The sequence below is a fragment of the Strigops habroptila genome, chromosome 5, assembly GCF_004027225.2.
Source record: "Strigops habroptila isolate Jane chromosome 5, bStrHab1.2.pri, whole genome shotgun sequence".
Classification (NCBI taxonomy): domain Eukaryota; kingdom Metazoa; phylum Chordata; class Aves; order Psittaciformes; family Psittacidae; genus Strigops; species Strigops habroptila.
This window is the reverse complement of record NC_044281.2, coordinates 44,250,443-44,272,589: the sequence shown is the minus strand read 5'-3', so window position 1 is coordinate 44,272,589 and position 22,147 is coordinate 44,250,443. Positions and strand designations below refer to the sequence as shown.

General features: G+C 38.1%; 1 protein-coding gene across 4 annotated transcripts in view; it reads left to right on the top strand.

The window, feature by feature from the left end:
• Positions 1-16,947, top strand: part of EPC2 (enhancer of polycomb homolog 2) — a 52,166-nt gene extending 35,219 nt beyond the window's left edge. For all 4 annotated transcript variants that reach the window (XM_030488623.1, XM_030488626.1, XM_030488625.1 and 1 more), the window contains 6 exons: positions 1,023-1,168; positions 1,268-1,611; positions 8,060-8,196; positions 10,115-10,274; positions 11,987-12,320; positions 13,708-16,947. In XM_030488623.1, coding sequence (XP_030344483.1) covers positions 1,023-1,168; positions 1,268-1,611; positions 8,060-8,196; positions 10,115-10,274; positions 11,987-12,320; positions 13,708-13,780 — 1,194 coding nt within the window. In that variant the 3' untranslated portion in view covers positions 13,781-16,947. The remainder of the gene's footprint in view (positions 1-1,022; positions 1,169-1,267; positions 1,612-8,059; positions 8,197-10,114; positions 10,275-11,986; positions 12,321-13,707) is intronic.
• Positions 16,948-22,147: the final 5,200 nt, after the last annotated feature.

Below are 22,147 nucleotides of genomic sequence, written 5' to 3'. Positions count from 1 at the left end.
GCTGATTGCTAATCTAGTAACCTTTTCTACCTAGCTCCAGAGTGTTACCTGAAGCTTGCTTAGAATTTATCTTCCCCCCTCCCCCCACCTTTTTTTTTTCCCTTGGTTAACTCCTGTGAGTTAACTCTTTTGCAGAAGAAGTTGAGACAACTGAAAACTTGTATTTTCATCCTTTTCTGTTATTTTTCCATTGCTGTTTAGAAGGAGGCTATTTAACAGCCTTAATGTTGTTATTTTAGTTTTGGAGGTTTTTAAGCCTCCTGAAGCCATCTGAATTTTGGTGAACTCTTAACATAAATTGGTTGAATCTACAGCACTACTGTTGCTGTAGGTTTAACCTGATCACAGAGATTGCTAATGAATATTTATTAACCTGTCATAGAAGATGTTTCAGACAGCACACAGCATTTCTGCTTGTAAAGATTACAGAGTTTTGAGTTCACAGTAATAACGAAGATATTAACGGAGTAATAAAAATGCCGTAAGGTAAGCTGATACAGAAAATACACTGTCAGGATCAAGTAATTGAATGTTATGTATTGGAACCAAGGCCATTCAGATCAGTGTCTGTTCCCCTTGACAGTGTGTGTTTTATGGCTAAAACTAAACTGCAAATTCAGGAACCCCTTTTAAAGTTACCTACACACTTAGGTTGCAAGCTGTCTGAGTTGGGAATTGTTGTTGCTTTGCTTTGTACAGCTGGTGATCCGTCAGGGTCTTTGATAAATGAGCAGGTCTGCTTGGTATTTTCTGTCACAATCAGTACTAAAAGTATTCTGTAGCGTGATACTTAGCACTGGAGCTCTGCATACAGTAATCAAGGAAAGAGGACTTTCTGCCTCATAAGTTCACGTTTGGGTTTTTGTTTTTTTTTTTAAATCGTCCAAGTTCTTTTATGATCTAAGCATATTCATTGTTATTGGTAGTTCTGTGGGCACTGTCTGTACTGTAGCCTGTGCATGATATCACTTGGTAGTGACCTCATCACTCTGAATGATGCAAAATTTTCTTTTGCTTTACAGCCTCGTTTGGACCAAACTAATTCTTCATATGAAAACTCAGAATTGGCAGAATTGGACAAACTGAGGTTCAGGCATTGCCTTACAACCCTTACAATTCCAAGAAGATGTATAGGATTTGCAAGGAGACGAATTGGCAGGGGTGGAAGGTACAGTTACAGTATTTGTACTCTTCATTCCCCTTCAGAGGACAAAAACATTAGAATGACATAGTTAAACTAATGTCTTTTTTCATCCTCTTTAATCAGGGTTATAATGGACCGAATATCCACAGAGCATGATCCTGTCTTGAGACAGATTGACCCGGAAATGCTGAACAGTTTTTCAAGCTCTTCCCAGACTTTAGACTTTTCTTCTAACTTTTCACGGACCAATGCTTCCAATAAACGTTGTGAAAACAGACTGTCCCTTTCTGAAATACTAAGCAATATCAGATCATGTCGACTGCAGTGTTTTCAGCCACGGCTACTAAATCTACAGGACAGCGATAGCGAAGAATGTACCTCAAGGAAACCAGGGCAGACGGTGAATAATAAAAGAGTCTCTGCAGCATCTGTAGCTTTATTGAACACCAGCAAGAATGGCATATCAGGTAGGCAAGGATTCGAATTCTTCTGGGACTTAAAATACTGAATTCCAGTGTTTTCACTTGTGACTGGTCTGATAATATCTTCAGGAGTGATGTGTACCTAAATCAAAGGCACAAGCTAATTATTTTGTATTTCTTAGGATATACAGAAACTTCCCACAAACAGTTCTCTTCCTCAGGCTTTTGTTAGCTGCAGTAGAATCTTGATAAAGTGCTAGACTTAAACATTCATTATTCAAAGGAAGGATTCTGCTTGTATTTACGAATTGCTTAAGTGTGATTGATTCTTAAAGACTTTAATTGGTCTAACCTTGTTCAAGGAGAAAAGAATGCTCTTTCTAAATGAAAAAGAAAAGCAGTGTGTTTTCTTGTCAGTTTTGCTTTTTGACTCTGCCAAAACATCTCTGAAGACCAGTAGTAAGTTAGTAAGCATCTACTGAGCAGGCATGAAAAGGTCTGAAAATGGCTCTCTTTGTTGGTATCTGTCATAGTAAAAATTTTGACACTGAAAGCATCCAGTGACGCACCTTCTCTGTTGATTTTTCAGAAAATCATCAGCCACTGTTAAAGTGTGATAGGAGATTCCCTTTTCCCTTAAATGTCATCTCTTAATTCTCATAGCCAGTGCAGCCATCTCTTACTGTTCAGCTTTATATGACCCAGATGAGCTGGGTCATAAAGCTCCAGATGAGCTGGGTCATTACAGCTCTAGATGAGCAAGACAGTTGTTCACGTCCAAACACTTTTATGTTTAAAAGAGAAGTGTCTTGTAGTATCTTCACAAGAATATAAAATATATACAGTACTTCTTATCTTTGTTAGCAATTTTGGGTATAGAAGCTCTAAACTTGGAATAAAAGCCACCAAAAGAAAAAATTGCTTTAAGCTTATATTAGCAGTTTTTACATCATTTGCTTCATGTACTACAAGTTGTAATTGCTTAAGTTTTAACATTGTCACTTCTTTGTAATTGTAAAAGAATGTACAGTTCTTTAAAAGGCTGAACAATTGGAGATATGCCAAGAAGTCTACTACCAAGGATAATAAGCGTTTGAGTATTTTCCTACTCTATTGTGTGTATACAGAACTAGGTATTGTAAAACAGGATAATTAGGTAATATAATAGGCTGATTATGAATCCCATAATTAACTTTATATGGATGTGGAATGGTTTGTCTCTTTTAAAGTCAGTTGCAGGATTGGGTATTTAATCTTCAATAGCATACCTTTAGAATTCATGTGTTGAAGTTAAATTTCTTGAAGACAAAAGCAATTTTCTCTATGTTACGGTTTTAAAAGACTGAGCATTAGCTTATTAAGTAACAGCAGTGTAGTATTGGCATAGTGGAGTAAATACTCAGTGCTTAATACTTTTATAACTCACTTCTCAGTCACTGTAACATTTATATTGTTCTCTCTCTCATGAAAAGATCTGCACAAGAGTATTTTTCTGCTGTATGAAGAGAACAGACATAATGTGCTGTGGTCATGTTTTGTATATTTTTTTTTCTGTAAGGAACTTGAAGGTCTGGAGAGTTGCACCTGTAGCAGAAGGGGCAGTTTTGTGTGATGGGATTATTGATAAGCATCAAGAGATTTCTTGTTAAAGCAAATGCAGAAAATAGGAGTGCTATTTGTCAGAGTTAAGGATGTGAAACATGGACTATAAGCTCTAAGGAACGATGAAGAATTTGCTGGTAGCTCTTTATATAACAAGAGCAAGTAAGATTTCCATTTGCATGAATAAATTGTGATGACACCAAGGTAAGGAAAGTTCTTAAAAAGATACAGGTGAAGTTGATTATTTTTTTTTCTGTAGAATTTTTCATAATTATGTCAGTTACTTATGGATTAGCCAGGTGTCAAACTTCTGAGGCTTTGAATTCTGCTCCAGCGAGACTTTTGTTTATCCCTGAGGGAGGAGTCTACCTTAAACTTGGAGAATATTTTGGGATGGAAGCTGGATATATCTGTTTTTAATAGGATGTGAAGAAATGAGTGAAGGAAAAAGGTTGAAGAGATTTTTTTTTTTTTAAATTTATTTATTTTATTTTATTTTTTTTAATATCCATACCTGGCTTTAGTGTAAATGAAGATTGCAGCAGCGGAAGAGAATTCAGTAGCTGTAGGAAGGATGGCACATCATAAGAAAACAAAAATGAGAAGAGCATTTAAGCAATGTCTTCAGGGAAGGGGTGGCCTGTGTTTTGGCAGGGAACTGTGTATACGTAAGAAAGTCAGCCCTTCCTGATCCAGGTAATGCCATCGACAAGAATTAAACCTGAATTGTTGGTGCTACTTGGCAAATTAATGGTAGACCTGAGATACACATGTGGACTAGCACTCGTGTGCCTCAGGGTTTTGCACCGTTAGGGAAAGAGAAAGGATAGAGAAAAATGCGTTTTCATGATGGGAAAAACCATAGAGAAGTATCTTTAAAAAAAAAAAAAAAAAAAAAAAAAAAAAAAAAAAAAAGCCAAAAACAGGTCTGACAGGTCTAAGCCCCTTTGTGAAGGAATAGTAATTCTGTTACATCATTCTGGAAATCATCTGAGGAATACATTTAGATGAGAACAGAGATAACTCAGTAGTTGAAGTATGTTACATAGGGAAATAAATGGTTATGGAAGATCTTTTTCTTTCCAGACTCAAATGACAAAACAGATCCTGTAATTCTGGTAAAGGATGAGATGCAGTAGACAGCAGAGTTCTTCACCAAATGAGACAGCAAGAGGCACTGCTATTAGATTTTTTTGTTAGTAAATAGTGAGTAAATGTTAAAAGGGCTGGTCCAAGTCTGATTGTACATTAAATGAGCCACAGGTACTATCACTGCATTTATTAATGTTATTCTGTTTGCAAGATGATTGTTGAAATCAAAGTTGACTTTATAGCATAAAGCTGCCTCTAGAGGAAACAATGACAGTAGTGATACTGATTGTTTTTGTTTTTTCTTCTGGTTTAGAGAAGACTTGGAGTTGCTTTGGTTTTTGATGCACAAGAATATTTAAAGTTACCTCTGATTTGTATTTTTCACTTCTATTAATAAAGCAACTCTTACTCTGTTATTTCCTCAAATGCTGGGCATTGTACAAACAGAAAGAAAGACTCATTTTAAGAATGTGTGACTAGTCTTTTCTTGAAAGTGCTTAATCAGTGCATGAATAAAGAACCACTGCTTCAAGCTAAATTACACTCTTGCTCATGTTATAAGAACTGCAAGTGGGAAAACTGAATTGGAGGAACATGTAACAGACAAGGTCACTGAAACAGTTGGATGCCTCTGATCAGTTGTGTAAACTTTTTGTGATCTTACACACCCTATCTGGAAGAGTAAACTCATCTCTTTGCCAGAGACGCCTCCAGATGAATTCTCTGTTTAATCTAAAATGAGATGAGCTGATGAGCTAGGGATACAACTGATTGTCAGGAGAGATGGAGGAAGGAGGTTACCAGGAATGTGTAGAAGGTACTACTTACGACAGCTGAGTAATACTTAACCTGCCTGCTGAATTCCTGTAGTGCAACTCAGCTGATTTTTGGGCCTGAAGTAACAAGTAGGCTTTAGGCAAAATCTTCAGCAATTTTCAGTCTAGTCAGTATGTTGCGTTTGGTTTCCAGTCCACTTCAGCTGCCAGTTCCAATGACCTGCTCAAATAGTTACCTGTTCAGTTGCCATGTCCCTAGCTACAAAAGAAACTGCAGATGATGGCGCTCTTAGTTGAAGAATTCTGCTTATGGAACAAGCTTTTGCCTTTTAGAGGTTATTTTCTCCAGAATTACATATCATGTAGAAGTAATTAATGAAATACCCCTTTTGGGGCAGCCTGAAAGATGATCTTTGTTTAAAGCCTTCGTATTCTAAGATGTGACATAATATTACAAACTAAAGCTGTCAAGGAGAGGAGCCTGCAAGACTTGATTTCACATTGGGGTTTAGGGTTGTTTTGGGTTTTTTTTTGGTTTTTTTTGGTTTTTTTTTTTTTTAGGGGTTGGGTTTTTTTGTTTGTTTTGGTTTTGGTTTGGTGTTGGGTTTTTTTTTGTGGGTTTTTTTTTTTTTTTTAAATCCTATTCTGTTTTAGTATTTCAATAAAGTCAGGCTATGGTAAAATAGAAAATCCCAATATTGAGCAATGGAAGCTAAAATTCTGGCGAATAGAACCTTTTGTAAGAAGTATAGGACACTTGTGCTGAACTGTGACCTTAAAGGCTACCTTGGGACATCGTAGAAGCTGTCTGTTCTTTTTCCTTTAGGACCCCTCAGTTGTTCGATTTGGCAGACGCAAATGATATTAAATGTGCTAATGAACATCTGCTGTTCAACAAGGCTAAGAGCTGAGTTCACCCCGACCACCGAATAAATATCTGGTGATAGGTACTGAACTGAGTGGAATTTAAACATGTACAAGCAGAGAAAGAGATAATTACATTACTACAGTAATCTTCCCTGTACCTTGTAATGGTGTTTCATGAGTTTGTGGTCTGTGTCAAACGGAGAAAGAAGGGAGATTGAAAATACAGAATTGATACATAGGCTAAATCGGATGATCCTCTGATGTAGAGACTGCTTTTTATGTTGTCTTTACAGTCCACAGAAGAATGCAGCTTTGAATCTAGATGAATACCCCTGTATAATTCTATGATTCTGTCACAGATAAATAATAGTTACTTATGGCTAAATGCAATTTAGGTATTTCTTTGTGCTGTATAAGCTTGTTCTAAAACATATTTCTTTTTATAAAGCAAAAGACATGTTCTGGAATTTGTGACCTCAGAACTTAAAAATAGAAAGACATATATATATGAAAATAGAATATATATGAATAGAAAGACATATTTTATATATATATATAATGTTCCATAATGCTGTTCTTGGCTCCGTTGCCTTTAATAATGCAACACATCTTGGGAGACTGTTGTGAGAGAACTTAGCAGTTCTAGCTGACTGAACTTTGAGTTAAATGCTTGTCATAATAGGTAAGAATCTTTAAGAGGAACAAAGTAAAGATAACTATGAAATAAACTTGATTTTAGAATATGTTGGAAATGACAGTATCCCTAGAATCTAACATAACTGTATGAGTTAAGCCAGCTGGGGTTAAACCATGACAAAGTCATTAGATTCTTAAGTGCCCTCCTAACGTGGCTGAAACCTGTTTTAATAATGTAGAAGTAGAGAAGAAGTTGCAGTACTAGTTTTTAAACAGTCATAATCTTAATTTTGGTATTTATTCATATGGAATTTCAGGACAACCACGAGTATTGCAACTAGTAAGTGAAAGAGACAGACCCTGAAAGATATTGTATTGTAAAATACATTTTGTATTTTAATGTTAGCTCAATATCTCTTGATAAGATGATATTCCTGCAAAATCCAGGTGTTTGAGATGAATGACAGCTCAGTCTTTGGAAAATATCATTCAGAATAAAGTGGTGAAATGTAGTTAATGAGAATCTTTGAAAAAAGAGTTCTCTTTTTACTTCCTCCTAGGAGAACTTAGGTTAGCATCAACTGCACAAAACTCAGGTTTTTATCATGAAACACTTGGCAATATTTACAGTTTATCAAGTGTGCAATTCTTTGAGGAGAGAATATTGAGAACAGCTTTTCTGACTTAACCATTCCTTTCATTTGTTGCAAGTGTGGTGCTGCTGGGGTTGCATTAATCTGGTTCTCGTAAGTAAACAAGGTTTTTAGGTCACTCTTAAACTCTTACTCCATATTAAAAAGAAAAAAGGCAGAGAAAATCCTGTTCAGGTAATACTCAAGCATTTCCTTCAGCAGGAAAAAGTGTGAAATAGGAAGGTCAAACTGGATTTGCTAAACAAACAGAGCTTTGATATTTCCAAACATTTACTAAAGTTTAGACCTGGAGGTTAGCTTTGTTACTGTATATTAGCTTGTAGGCCTCTCGAGAGGGTTGGTATGGAACTGTATACAGACTATTAAAATGTGTAAATTTGGTTGTGCCATTGAAGCAGGTGTTCTCCAATGCCAGGCGTATGGTTCCTTTATAGAGGACAGTAACAGGACAATAATAAAAGACTGTAGGAAGGGGAGTTGTACAGGAATAAACTCCTAGCTCATCCCAGTGTACTACTTCTTCAGCTGAGGTTTCTAGGACATGTTTGTTTTCTGAAAGCCAGGATAATAATTTAAGATTTTGCCTAAAGCAAATGGAGAGAAAACCACCAAAGACAGAAACTGCTTAAAAGCAGTGAAAGCTATGAATTCTTTTGTTACAAATTGATTCGATACTAAAAGAACACAACAAACAAATTTAGCTTGGCCTCTTCTTTACAAAAGAATATCTGAAGATCTTTGCAAGTGTCTAACGCAGAGTGTGTTATCTTCAAGCACTTGTTACCCAACATGGATGCAGTCTCGCGTTTTAGATATATTTGGTTTCTGCAGGCTTGTTTAACACTGACTTCACTTTCTTTTCTGTAGTAACAGGGGGTATCACAGAGGAACAATTTCAGACACATCAACAGCAGTTAGTTCAAATGCAGAGGCAACAACTTGCTCAGCTTCAGCAGAAACAGCAATCTCAGCATTCCTCACAACAGACACATCCAAAAGCACAGGTAATGCTCCTTGAATGTTGTCACATGCTAATATCTTCCTTTTTGCTGACTATCTTTTTCATCTCTCTTGTAAGCTAAGTACACCACCTCAGTAAATTTTGGAATGAACATAGAAGGCTTTTATTCAAGATGCTTTTCCAGTTTGCCGTATAGTGCCCAGAAGGCACCTTATGTTGTAGCTTTCACTTTTCTATTTGGAATGAGATAATATTTTACATTTCACCATCAAAACCTGTTGTTTTTTTTTTAAAGTTATGTATCATGGCAGCATTGTTAAAAGTTGAGTAAGAGACTTCAGATTTTAATGTGTTAGTTGCGTCCACAGTCAATCAATGTAGAAATAGCCAATGCTATTTCTACAGTCAAGTCATACTGTTTTCACTAATTTAGTCCTCTTTTGTGTAAGTGCTCCAAAGAGACTTCTTTATTAAAGCTACTTCATGAAGTAATGTATTCTGTTACAATCAGACGTTAAGTGAGTACTAAAAATTGGTAGCTTCTGAGATGGAAAAATGGAGTTTTGCTTATTTAGTTGGATTCCTTCCCCCTCCCCACTCCCAGTGTTACTACTTTTGTCTTCTGAAAGAATCACGTTTTTTCCTCTGTAGTGCCTTGCAAGGGAAGAAGATACCTTTTTCTGTCAAACTTAGTTTTCTATTAGTTTCTTACTAAGAAAATATAAAAGGTGTTGATCTTGTCTGTTAATAGGAAAGCTTATTTTGAGCATATTGTATCTAATTGCTAGTGCTGTTTTTCCCTTGCCCCCAGTGTTTTCTACTTTGATTAACTGGGGATTCTGTATTGGCAGTTACTCATTACATTTTTTGTAAGTGTAAAGACACTATACCAGAATATTTAAACAAAAGGAATGAATTTTGGATTTTTAGGACACTGTCTATGCAAAGTCATTTTCATAGTTAATAGAAATGCAAATTGCAGAATGATACATTCAGCCATTGCAGAGTGTTTTTCCAGTACTTACCATTCTTTTAGAGAAACTGGACTAATAGGAGATGTGTACTTCCAGAATGTGGTGGGCAGTTATGCTGTGGTACAAGTTACTCCGTGAGAATGAATGTAACATAAATACTGAAAATTCTTTAGACTCGCAGTTGCAGTGTATTTGCTTCCTGGAGACACAAGAGAGAAGGAAACTTAAGACTTGGTCATTTTCTTAGAGGAAACATCTCAAATACAGAGAGTCCTGGAATGGTTTGGGTTGGAAGGGACCTTAAAGACAATCTAGTTCCAACCCCCCTGCCATGGGCAGGGACACCTTCCACTAGACCAGGTTGCTCAAAGCCCTGTCCAACCTGGCCTTGAACACTGCCAGGGATGGGGCAGCCACAGCTTCTCTGGGCAGCCTGTGCCAGTGCTTCACCACCCTCACAGGGAAGAACTTCTTCCTTATATCTAAATCTTCCCTCTCAGTTTAAAGCCATCCTCCCTTGTCCTATCTCTACAAGCCCTTGTCAAAAGTCCCTCTCCAGCTTGCTTGTCAGCCCATTTAGGTGCTGGAAGCTCTCAGGTCTCCTCAGAGCCTTCTCTTCTCCGGGCTGAGCAACACATTACAGAAGTGATCTGTCATGCCAAGAGCTGCATTTGCCATTGACTAGCTGAACCGGGCTGGACTTACTCAGCACTCATTTGGACACTAATATCAACTTTCATCAGACTGGAAATATTTAATGTTACTGTGAATTACAGAATCACAGACTGGTTTAGGTTGGAAGCGACCTTAAAGGTCATCTAGTTCCAACCCCCTGCCACAGGGTTACATTTAGAAGATCACACTAGATTACATTTAGAGGATTTATTTATTTATTAGCTGCTAATTGTGCACTATAGCAATCCTATCAGAGTGTTTAATTTTGTTCTTGGATACTTTTAATGAAATATATTTTTTTAATTCCCACAGGGCTCCAGCACCTCTGACTGTATGTCAAAAACACTTGATTCAGCCAGTGCCCACTTTGCTGCATCTGCAGTGGTTAGTGCACCTGCTCCTAGTCGCAGTGAGGTAACGAAGGAACAAAACAGCAGCCACAACAATATTAATGGTGTTGTCCAGCCTTCAGGTGATGATTTCTTAAAACTCATGGTCTAGTGTGAGATGAGAATGTGTTAAGTGATCTTATTTCTGGTTTCTAAAATAGTATTTAATAAACAAAATAATCAACTATATTAATTGTCTTAATTAATTAACTTTTAAATACTGTTGTGCAATGGCATGTAGGTTAGTGTGGTAATAAAACTACTAAATGCTCTTTTACATTGGAAGAGCATTGTTTTCTTTTGTAGTTTATCTTTTAATCATCTGTTATGATCAAAAGTGTGACAGCATCTTAAACATATGAATGGATAATAAAAAAAAATTGCTTAAAATATTACTTTGAGAAGGAAATAGAAAAGTTGGTACTTTATTTGGTCATTATCTTACTTGTGTATTCAGACAAAACATACTAATCAACTACTACTGGCAACTCTCTCAAAATTACTGTAAGTTTCATTGCACTTAGGATTCCTCCCAAGTTCAGGCAGAAGTGTAGACATTGGTGTTCACTGCCTCCCCTGCCTCCTTCTGAACCTCCATTACCAGAAGGCAGTAATGCCGGTCATGCTGCTGCCATAGCCGTGTTGCTGAGACACAAATGTTATTTGGCGTTTGACTGCCATAAAAAGTAAAAGGCTTTTAGAGTGATTTGTTGTCTTAACAGCTAATGATGTGATTAGTTTTACAGACCTTCTGTCAGGCTGGGTTAATGATAATATGAAATGAATAGAGGGAGAAAAAAACACAACTGAATAAAATCAATATACTGGAACATTTCCAGGAAAGAAAAAGACATCTATGTATAATTCTCTAAGATCATACCTGAGAGGATAATATTTTGAGGGGTGTAAGAAGAGGCATGTGGTAATGTACCATGCAGATACATGGTACACAGCTTTATGATTGTTGAAAACCATTGCAAATATTTTGCATATGAAAGTAGATTTCTATGAAAGTTACTGTTCTAAAGCTGTAAATGACGACGATGTAAAGTAGCTATTCCTATTTAGGGATAGGAAGACTTGTAAATTAGGAAATGTTAGTTGAAAGAAGATTTTTCTTTTTCAGGAACGAGAATCTAGGGAAAATGTATGTAGTTCCCTGTGATGAAAATCAGAACTGTGCCTAGCTAGGATAGCAAGGTGAAATTTGAGGACCTCTGGTTTGAATATATGCTGTGAAACCTGAGGTTTCTCACAGCTCAGGAGTGCAAACGGAGCACTGCAGCATAATCTGAAAGGAGTTTTCTACTTTGCCTAGTCTTAGACCCCTAGTTTTGCCAACTTGAGAGAGACTGATCCCCCCAAACCTCTTCATGTTGCCAGCAGGACAAGGTAGGAGGCAAGGAGGTGATTCAAAGCATCAGAATTTGGCTTCACTGTCAGTCTCTGAGGTTGCCTAGCTAAGGTACTCCCCATTTGCCTTACTTTTATGGGGAATGTTGCCCCTTTAAGATGCCTAAAATGAGGTGTACAAAGTTGGGCAATATAAAAGTTCTTTGTAATACAGTGACTTCTTTCTCTTGCTGATGTTCGGGGGGGGGGGATAAAATAAAAATATTTGTAATGTTAACTAAAAATATTTCTGAAGTTTTACATTTTGTGAATCTTCAAAAAATAGATTCTTGCACAGTTCCAGTGGCATATATACTTAAAGCATATAACCCTTGAGGTTAATGTTTGGCTTTGAATCTAAGGAATGGCATATTTTTAATTAACACCATTTGTTTTGTAACAGGAACCTCTAGAACTTTGTACTCCACCAACATGGCTTTATCATCCAGCCCAGGGATTTCAACTGTACAGCTTGTAAGGACAGTTGGCCACACCACCACAAACCACTTAATTCCAGCATTGTGCACAAGCAGCCCTCAAACGCTTCCCATGAACAATTCTTGCCTGACAAACGCAGTGCACCTCAACAATGTCAGTGTTGTTTCTCCAGTCAATGTGCATATCAATACAAGGACTTCAGCACCATCGCCAACAGCCTTAAAACTTGCCACAGTTGCTGCCAGTATGGACAGAGTGCCAAAGGTAACTCCTAGCAGTGCCATCAGCAGTATAGCAAGGTAAGTGAGGGGCACACTGGAGCAGTTGTAAGTTACATTTCTGCTGTGTAAATGTCTCCAAGGGTGCCTCTGCACTACAGCAGCAAATGGAATTGTTTACACCTCTGAGAGACTTCTCAGTATAGCTTCAACCTCAAAAACATCCAGCTGCTGGTATCTTCAGTGTAGCTGTGACAAACCACAACAGACAGTTTTGCAGATTAACACTCAAATAATTTGCACTGATTTTAGGCACCAGTAGTTTTGGTAAATTTCCATTGTGTTTAAAAAGGCTTCCTTTTAACCATTTCCATTTGTCCCTTCTCATGCAGCACTTTCAGATAGTGTCTGTTAAACTCTCCACATGTTCTCTCCGTAACTGTGTATCCATGTTGTAAGATGCAGCTGACACGTACCTACTTTATATATACATGTGGGTATATGCATTACATATTTATGTAAAGGCTAAACCAGGTATGTGCCGGCCTGCATCTTACGTATATAGATAGATATTTATTCTCATTGAACAGCAGCACTATTATTTCAAAATGCTTAGAAGTGGCAGGAGCCTGCAGCTGGCTAAGTTTTCTGAAAACTACAATGTTGGGGCTTTGTTTTCAGTATCTGCTGGATTGTATGATGGGTTTTTCAAAAAGTCACATTTGTTTATGAATGAGAAAAGAAAAAAACAGATATTAGCGAATGTGGTTTACTACTTCATAATGCTTCTGGAGAGGTTAAAAAGAGCTTTTTGAGATGCAAAATTGAAGGCATAATTTAGTTGCTGTATAGATAAAGGTATTTTTAAATTAACAGTCGTGCCTTAAAGCATACTTGTATATCATTAATGCATTTAGTTTTTATTTCCCTCAAGTCAGAGGGGTATTTCAAGTCATGTCGGCAAATGTCATGAAAAATACCACCTTAGCCAGATAAGTTTTAAGCTTCTCTACAGAGAATGATAATAAATTGGAAAAACATTTAAGATTTCTTGCACTAGTACTAAAGCAGAATTTAGCAGAATTTAGTGTGTGGGGAGGAAATTTATTTCAGAATAATGCTTTGCTCACTAACAGAATAATTGGTATTGAGTCATCATGGTATATCTTGAGTTTGCTCCTTCAGGAGACTTTTTAGTACTCCTATCCATAATTTAGGATGGTAATTCACAGTTAAATGCAGTAATCTTGTAGAGGGACTGCACTGTTAGTGGAGTAAAAGTTAGTATAGTTCTTACATGCCAGTATTTAGTTTTAAATTATCTGTTCCTAGAGTATGTGTTAAAGTTTCTCCCTGATCCAGGTAACAGCTGTGTAAAAACAGATTGCACCTGTAAGAGATTAATAAAACTTGCATAAGGAAACCCTTGTGTTCTACCTGTAACTATTAAATATTTCTTTTATTGCAGAGAGAACCATGAACCAGAACGACTGGGTTTAAATGGCATAGCAGAGACAACAGTAGCCATGGAAGTGACATAACCTCAAACCAGTGTCACAGCCTGGGCTCATGGTGTAGTCATTTATATTCCAACTGAATGCAAAACACAGCGCTCTGTGGATCACAGAGAACTAAAATGGACCTAAATGGACTATCAGTATATCGTGTATTAAGTCGATATATAATGTAAATTTTGTAAAATTGGGAAAATCACTACCTTGTAAAATAGTTTATTTGTATCATCAATATTATTTCTGTTACTTGAATAGTAGATATTCATCATCATGCTTTTGCACTTGAATTTGCAACTGAATGGATTAAAAAATAATTCTTTAATGGGATCATGAGCATGAAATGGGATCCTGCATCACTTGTTTTAACTATTTATTTTGCCATGTTTACATTTTGTATCTTGTACAAATAAATCCAACTTTGTGTCTAAAAAAGAAAAGTTAAAGATTCATAGCTAGGAAACAAAATTCTTGTAATTTTTTTCTAAAGAAAATGTAAAGTTTTCACTTGGTTCATTTTGTTTCACAATTTGACTAGATGGACTTTTTGGTAAATACTTTAGTGGCATTTCACTGTCAAATATGAAGTTCAAGGCAAAATAGTATTTTCTATTACTGTGCAGGGGAAAGGGATGGATCGATACATGCAAATTTAATGTAGTAACTCACTTTTCCATATATTTTGAATGTATATTTCTATTTATAATACCAGTTTATAAAAAATAATTACACAGGAAAAAAAACTGACTAGGAAAATTATGCATCTAGCACATATAAAATTGTGCAGATACGAGAAAATTTTCAACTGATTACATTTTATCTGAAGACTGCATATTTTAACCGGCTTTAAAACTGTAACACACCACATAAAGGATATTTTACCAGGTATGTATTGCATTATATATCATTGCAATAATTAATTATTGGATGTCTAGATATCGAGCCATCCCAGGTGGTGGGGGGGAGGGAGGGTTGTGGCAAGATTGTCTTTTCAATTTTGGAGAGTTTTCCTGTGGCTACAAGGCAAGTAACGGGTTGGAAAAAGTCTGACTGTAAGCGTTGGACACCTTTGTAGTGTAGTGTTTTAGTGACTTTTTTTATACGGTTCTTGTAAATTAGATACGTGTAGTGGTGTTTCAGAATGTTTGTTTATGCACTAGTTCAGACAACTTTCCCTGTTACTTGTTCTTGATAAGTGAAAACTGCAGGGAAATAAAAATACATATCAAAACATGGGCATGTTGCATATGTGTTTATTTGACAATGTGCAAGCAACTGCAGTATGAATTTTGGAGGCTATTCATGGTCTTCTGATGATTTTGATCAAAGCTTGTGCACTTTTCTTCCCCAGAGTTTCACTTTATATGATTGCCACCTGTGCTTATAGTATATGGCAGGGGAGGAATGGTCCGGTAGTTGGGATGTGAGACCTGGGAAAAATCAGGATCAGTTAGTTTCTTGTTCTGCCAAAGAAACTTCTGGTATTACTTTGGGCAGATCATTTGAATTTTCTGCTGTTTGGGTCTCCACCTGTAATTTGGATGATGTTTCTGTATTTCTTAAAATCACAGAATCACTGAGGTTGGAAGGAACATCATGACATTGTCTAGCCAAGCACCCCAAAGGAAGTCAAGGAATGATTTGCACATCTGTCGTGCAGTCAGTGTATTTTTCCTCCTGGCTTTTTATATGAAGAGCTGTATTTATTCTAAGCTGTCGTTAAACATGTTTTGTCTTATGTTCTGTAAGTTAAAAGTTCTGACAGTTAAAAACTTGCAGAGCTTTAAATACTGGGAGCTTGTCAGAAACTCGGATGTCTAAAATTAACTACTTTTTGCTTATCTGATGCTTTCTAGTCCGTATGACGTCTGCAAGGAGAGTGAATGATTATATTTATAGAGAACAGTCAAAGGAACCTGTGACATACCAGTCTGACTCCCCTAGAAATCATTCTATATATATGCACATGACGTTCTCATATATGTCTAAGGCTTTCTGGGTTAATTTCTGGAATGACTATGACCTACGTAGTCTGAAGTATTAATTAACTTTTTTTGAAAGCAGAATTGTTGCAAAACAGAGTCTGAAAAAGAAGTTACTCTCCTTGATACATAAAAATAATCTTGCTTCTCTAACATAGCCCAAAACTCTTTTGAGATTTACTGAAAATGTGAAGTCATTTCTTCTGCAGAGTGAAAGTTGTGCACTTAGCAAATGACAGCTGCTGAGCTCTGTAGTACAGACTCCTCTCCCTGCAAATGCAGATCACTTTGAGGCTAAACTGGACCGAAAATTTCTCTAAGATTGCTCTGTATCTATGACTTGCTATAGACTAATCCTCACCTAATTACTTAAAAAAACCTTTAGCTGGAGCTTCTAACTTTTAATGGATTCTGGAAAAATGTGAGATGGGGAAAACGATTTTGTAAACTCCTAAGGCTGTAATGGTAAGTGTGCCATATATTGAGTTAGATTTAAAGGATTAGTATTGATGTAACTTTCTGTAAAGTAGAACTCTAATGGTCATCTTAAGAATTTCTAGCAATTAATTGTGTGCCTCTAGTGCAAGAAAAGGAGACTGATGAAGATTTCTATGGACTTTTATTCATTTTATAAAAAGAGAGAGAAAAAATTGAGTATTGTTAGAAAGTCTGGTACTTTCTCCTGACACTGGTATACAGCAGGGAGCACCAGTGACTGAGTTACTTTTGTGTGCTCTTTTAAAAGTGTGTTGAGAATATGACTTTTTTAATTCCCCTATTTGAACATCATGCATATCTGCAACATGATTTCAGTAGTGATTTCTGTTTATTACATATTAGGCAATGTAATTCAGGTAAGATTTTTGAATGTAGTTGATCTACAGCAATTTATATTGAACTTCAAGCGTAACATGCAGAGTTTTCCTTTAATGTCAGATACTAGAAAAATGATTCTCTGATAAGGTTTATCTAATTAATCTATAGACTGACTGAAGTTTGGGGGTGTGTTTAATTGTAGGCATTTTGTTTCTAATTCTGCTTAGGGCTTTTCCTTGCTTTTCCTGACATCTAACCAATATCATATTCTATTTACAGAGGTGTCCCTTCCCTTTAATCCTCTACACTAAACCACATGTGCGGGTTTTCCCCTCCTACCAACAAGCCGACAGTGACTGCAGCCCTTTTGTGGTTTTCATGAGGCTCTGATTTTGAAACTCCTTTTCCTCTCCTGAAAGTCCATTTTCCTGTACTAGCTCTAGCTCCTTTGTAGAGAATAACGGAAATGTTTCCTATTTCCTTATTACAGTAATTGTGATTTTTGAAGCAGAATTCTCAGACAGTGCAGCCTTCCAGGAGGTGATGGATTTATCCTGAAGCGGACCCAGCATCATGCTCACAGCTCAGCCTTCCTCTCCGCTTCCAGTACCATTCAGGATGAACTGCTCAGACCTTCAGAATAGTGTGTCCTGGTAGAAATTCACATCTTCAAACAGGAAAGCTCCAAAGGCAGCAGCAAACGTAAACACGTTTTAAAGACAGGATTGTCATCTCAATGGACTTTCAGATTTCAGAGAAACGGTTTCAAATCTCACTTCCCTATTTCTTCTACTTTTAAGCTGTGCAATATTCAGTCTTAGGATAGAGAATAACCTTCATAAATAAAAGCATGTCTTGAGTAAACTGTTACTGGGGAAAAGAAAAAAGGACAGATGTCTGTCTAAAGGGGAGAGGAAATATTTCCTGCCTAGCAGCAGACCTAGGCAACATAAACTGGGTTTGCTGTTAAGATCCAACTGTTTACATTTGAACGAAGGCACTCCATGTAATCACAGTCTGTATTGCCACCCAGTAACTACAGTCTAAAGAAGAAAAAGAAATTAATGTTGTTGGTATAGGACGAAAATCTGAAAACTAAAAGGGAACAGTGAAGCAACTGCTATGTCTGCTCCTCAGTGGCTTTGTCCATTCCTTTCTCTGAATATTGGCATCATCTTCCCATTCTTGCTCTGTACCTAGTAGTGTTGAAAGTCGTGGTCACTGTAGATACTGTGAAAATTCCGTAGTGCAATCCCACGCCCCTCCCCAGGCTTGGGGTGGGTGCGTCTGTGTGCAGGCATGAAGAAACATGACGGCCCAAAAATTTTCTGTGCAGAAAATCTGGGAGATGCCTTATGCCTTATGGGTGTGCCAGGATGACCTTTCCCCTGTACCCAAATTACACTGCCTTTTTTTTATTTTTTTTTTTTTTTTCCCCCGTAAAGTTATGATTGTTTCTGTGATTAAGAATGGGAAAATCTGCTTAGTCCAGTCTGGCTTCAATCCATTACACACTGATTTAAGCCTAATACAAATGTAATTACACAGGGAGGATAATGTAGAAAGATCAATTAGAGATCAAGGGGCAATTTAAGGAGGGAGGCAATTAATTAAGGCTATTCTATAGCAGATAATGATATGTAAGAGAAAATTTGGAAAGAACAGATCCATCAGCCTAAATTTTTTTTTGTCTGACAGGAGTACACAAGCACTCCGTAAGAGTTCTGACAGGTCAAATGAAAAGACTCTGACCACAGCACCATGTGTATCCCATTCTGGCAAGATCTTATCTATTCAGGAATGTCTGTAAAAATAAACTAGCACTGTGCCTGTCACCTGCTAAGCTCTCCTGAGGATAGCAGAGAAGTTAATGGGGCAGAAGGTGATCAACTGACCAAGGCCAGGCACAATTAGTAGTTACACTTTCAGAACGCCAGTAGTGGTCTGGATTGAGTTTGGGTGGAGATGCAACGTCCTGCTTCTGGAAGCTGCGGGGAGCCCCATATGCTGTGACATCAGCCCTGGGGACAGCTGGTGGCACCTAGCTGCAGATTGATGGCAGCCTGGTGCTCGCTTTCCCACCATTGCTGGCAACGCTTCGCTGATTCTTCCTGAATTAATGGTATTTCACGGAACGCTGCCCTGGGGAAAAACTGATGCTTAAAATAACGCCGTCCCCATCTTCCCGGTGATGATCTGACTAGAGTAGTCATCGTGGGTTTAAATCAACAGCAGTGTAAGTGACACCAGAAGATGGCATCATCTGCCTGTGATGCTGTTTAACTCTTTCTGGGTCTTCCCACTGTGCGGGATTTGACAGTAGACATATTCTCCCTCACAATGCAATTTGCTGTGGAGGCTTTGTGTTTCAGGGTTGCATATTTTTTAGTGGGTTTGGGCTTTTTAATTCTGTTGTTTGGGATATTTATGGTTGCTTTATAACTTCCTATAGTTCAAGAAGACTTTTTTTCCAAGTTAGAATGCTTTTATTTGGGTTATTTATTAAGTAACCCAGATGAAAGGATTGTAACTTGGAAAAATGGTTTGAGTATTGAAGAATCAACTAAAACATTTTGCCGCTTTATACCAAGTGGTAACAATCGATTTGTTTATTTTTAGCAAATCCATTTATATAGGTGGGTTAACGCAATATATATGACTATGCATAATGTGAATATATGAAGATAGAGATTTATATGTGTACTTAACATACTTTATATACGTACTTTAAAGTAAGCATATATTGAAGTGTTTTGCAAGTCGGAAACAATGGCTTCTCATAAACTCAGCTAGTGTAGCCCAAATGTTGTCTGATGGAGTACCTTCTGACTGGCAGTACTTGATTTCCAAACCTGACCTTTCTGTGGAAGCATGACAGAGGAATCCCTGCTGCATCCCTACCACCAAAGAAATCATTCCCTGTCTGAACAAAGGAAATGAACTATCATTGATATTTAAAATTTCTTTTTATCATGTTGATTCCAACCCTTTTAGTACCTCCTGGAAGAAATCCTTTACCACCCTTTTACCTGCAAACATATATCAGCACTGATGACACAAGTATATCAGATTTCATCTCAATGGCCATTGCTGAGACACCAGGATTAATGGAACCTATGTTAAAGCCACTCTCCCTGCTGATAAGTTATGACCCTGGCAGGTGCATTCTGTTTAATGCACAGAGCTGTTAAAAACAGCAGAAATTCAGCCCTTGTTGTTCTTTTTCTCCTCAAGCTCCTTCCCAAAGCCACAACTCACTCCTTGAACCAAGAAGCAATAAAAGGAAGCAATATTCTTTTGCCTCTGGGGACAGGAAATTGCTTTTTCACTTCCGAAATGCCCAGGCACCTAATTCTTGATTTCTGTGGGACCACCTCTCTGTCAGAATCCTCACTGTTGTTCAGAACATGCTCAATCACATGCCCCCTTCTTGTTTTTCCTGCAGCCTGAATAGCTTGGCTATATTGGCAGCTCATCTATGGGGAAATGGAAACTCATCATTCTCTTATGGCCGCACCCCTTCACCCTAGTCTTTGAGGAAAGGATTTGCTATTCCTTTTGGAGACCTCTGACACTTGGGGCTGTTCAGTGAACTGTCCCAGCTGAGGTTGGCTCAGCTTAAGCATTTCTTCAGGAAAAATCAGAACTTGCTGTCAAAACGTATCTAACCTGCCAGGGTGATCTAAACCGTGCACTTAGCTGGAGAACTTGCTGAAAAAGTGGGAAAATGTGATGACATCAAGGTTTGCTTTCTTTTACTTTTGGGAAAACTCTCTTGCATTCTGGTGCACTGTAGCTCAGTAAACCCAAGAGAAATACAGCTATAGTGGTGTTTCTTGTAAGTACATGATCTGAGAAAGGCATGGTTTCAGAAATGAAGGAAGTAATGCTTAAGATTGCAGCAGCAAAGTATGACTGCTTTTCTATATCTTGATAGTTCATGTTCTGTGGGAAGCAGTATCCCAATACACTGTAAATTGTATCTTCCATCATGCATTTCTGAACAGCTGGGAAGAAGCTCACAAGCTCAAGGGGATTTTGATCCCTCCTGAATCTGGCTGAAAACTAATGTTCCTACTAGGCTACTTAACCCAGTAATCTGGTAATAAGTAGTAAAAATAGCAGCTTTGTGACAATATGGTATTGTCTACGAGATGGACAATGTAATACTGTTTGTGACACAACTGCTAAGAAAAGACATCTCTGCAGTGCATTCTCACCGATTGCCAATTATACCTACTCTAATAGGAGAATAGAGGTTTGCCTATCTTGCTCCAAAAGGAGCTCTTGATAATGGAGAAAAATCAGGATTAATTAACTGAAATTATTGTCTTTTATGACTAAGCCTCTGCTTGTCCTGACTAACGAATTGGCTATTCAGGGTAAAAGCTTGAAACATAAGAGATATAAAAGGGCTAGATAATTGGTAATCCATGGCAATAAATCACATTATATAATAACATCTTATCACATCCTGCACATTGCTAACTCTCCCTGATGTAATTGCTTTTAAGAAGAGCATGAGAGCCTTTGTAGCCTGCTCTTCTTGCATCCATTGCAAGTACGGAGGACAACTGCTGTGGCTAGAAGAAAGGGAAATCTCTGTAGAAACACTAAAGAGCTGGCCACTGTAATCTTAATTGCATGACCGAGGCTCATTTAATGAAACTGGTACTCTGTTCTTTGGAGGAAATGGGTTTCTGGAGTTGCTGAAGTCCAGGGAATGCCTGCAACTTTCCAGAAGCCATCAACAGTTGTTGGGTTCATCTTCAAGTGGTCTAGGTTCTTGCAGGGAGAAAGTGATGATGAGGAGGAGAAGATTCCCTGTGGTACATTAGACTATCTCAAATAACTTTAATGTAGTGAAATGCACTAGCCTTGGCACAGGAGGGTGAGTTACAGGTATTTTTAGCAGGTAGGGAGGAAACACTGTCAGAGAGGGGAGGAGGAGGACAGCACTCCAATGTGTGGGAATTGGCTGCAGACATTGTTTTTCCCAGATGCTGATTCACCGACTGCATTGTGACAAACTGCTTGTAAATTTAATGAGGTCAAAGTGGCACCCAGCTATTGCTTCTGCTTTTCCTCACTGAAAATAAGGGTGATATAATGACATCCTGGAAATAGATATCCTTTAACCTAGTTATAGATCTTGCTGGTGTCAGAGGCAAATCTTGGGTCTCCACCCAGAAGGCAGCAGCATCTGGAGGCCTAACCCAGAGCCGAGGACTTACCCTTAACACTGGAGCAGATACAGCCAAGTGGAAAGGAGATACCTGTGCCCCGTTGTGCGTTTTTGTTTGTGACACACCCAGCGTCGAGCATGAGCGTAGTCCCTGCCTCAGATCAGAGAGGCATAACCTGCAGCTGATTACTACAAGCTACCACGGCCGAAGGGCTAGCCTGGCCGCTGCGGGGGCAGCTGGGGGCACGTCTGTGTGCTCGCTCCCTCGGTCGCTCCCTCCTTCGCGGCTGTGTGGTGGGGGAGCAGTTAAGGACCGTTAGAGCCGTTGGCGGCCACCACCTGCCGCGCGGACTACGCCTCCCGTCAGGCCTCGCGCGCGCTGCGGTGCGGCGGTGGAGCCCCGGGGGCGCTGAG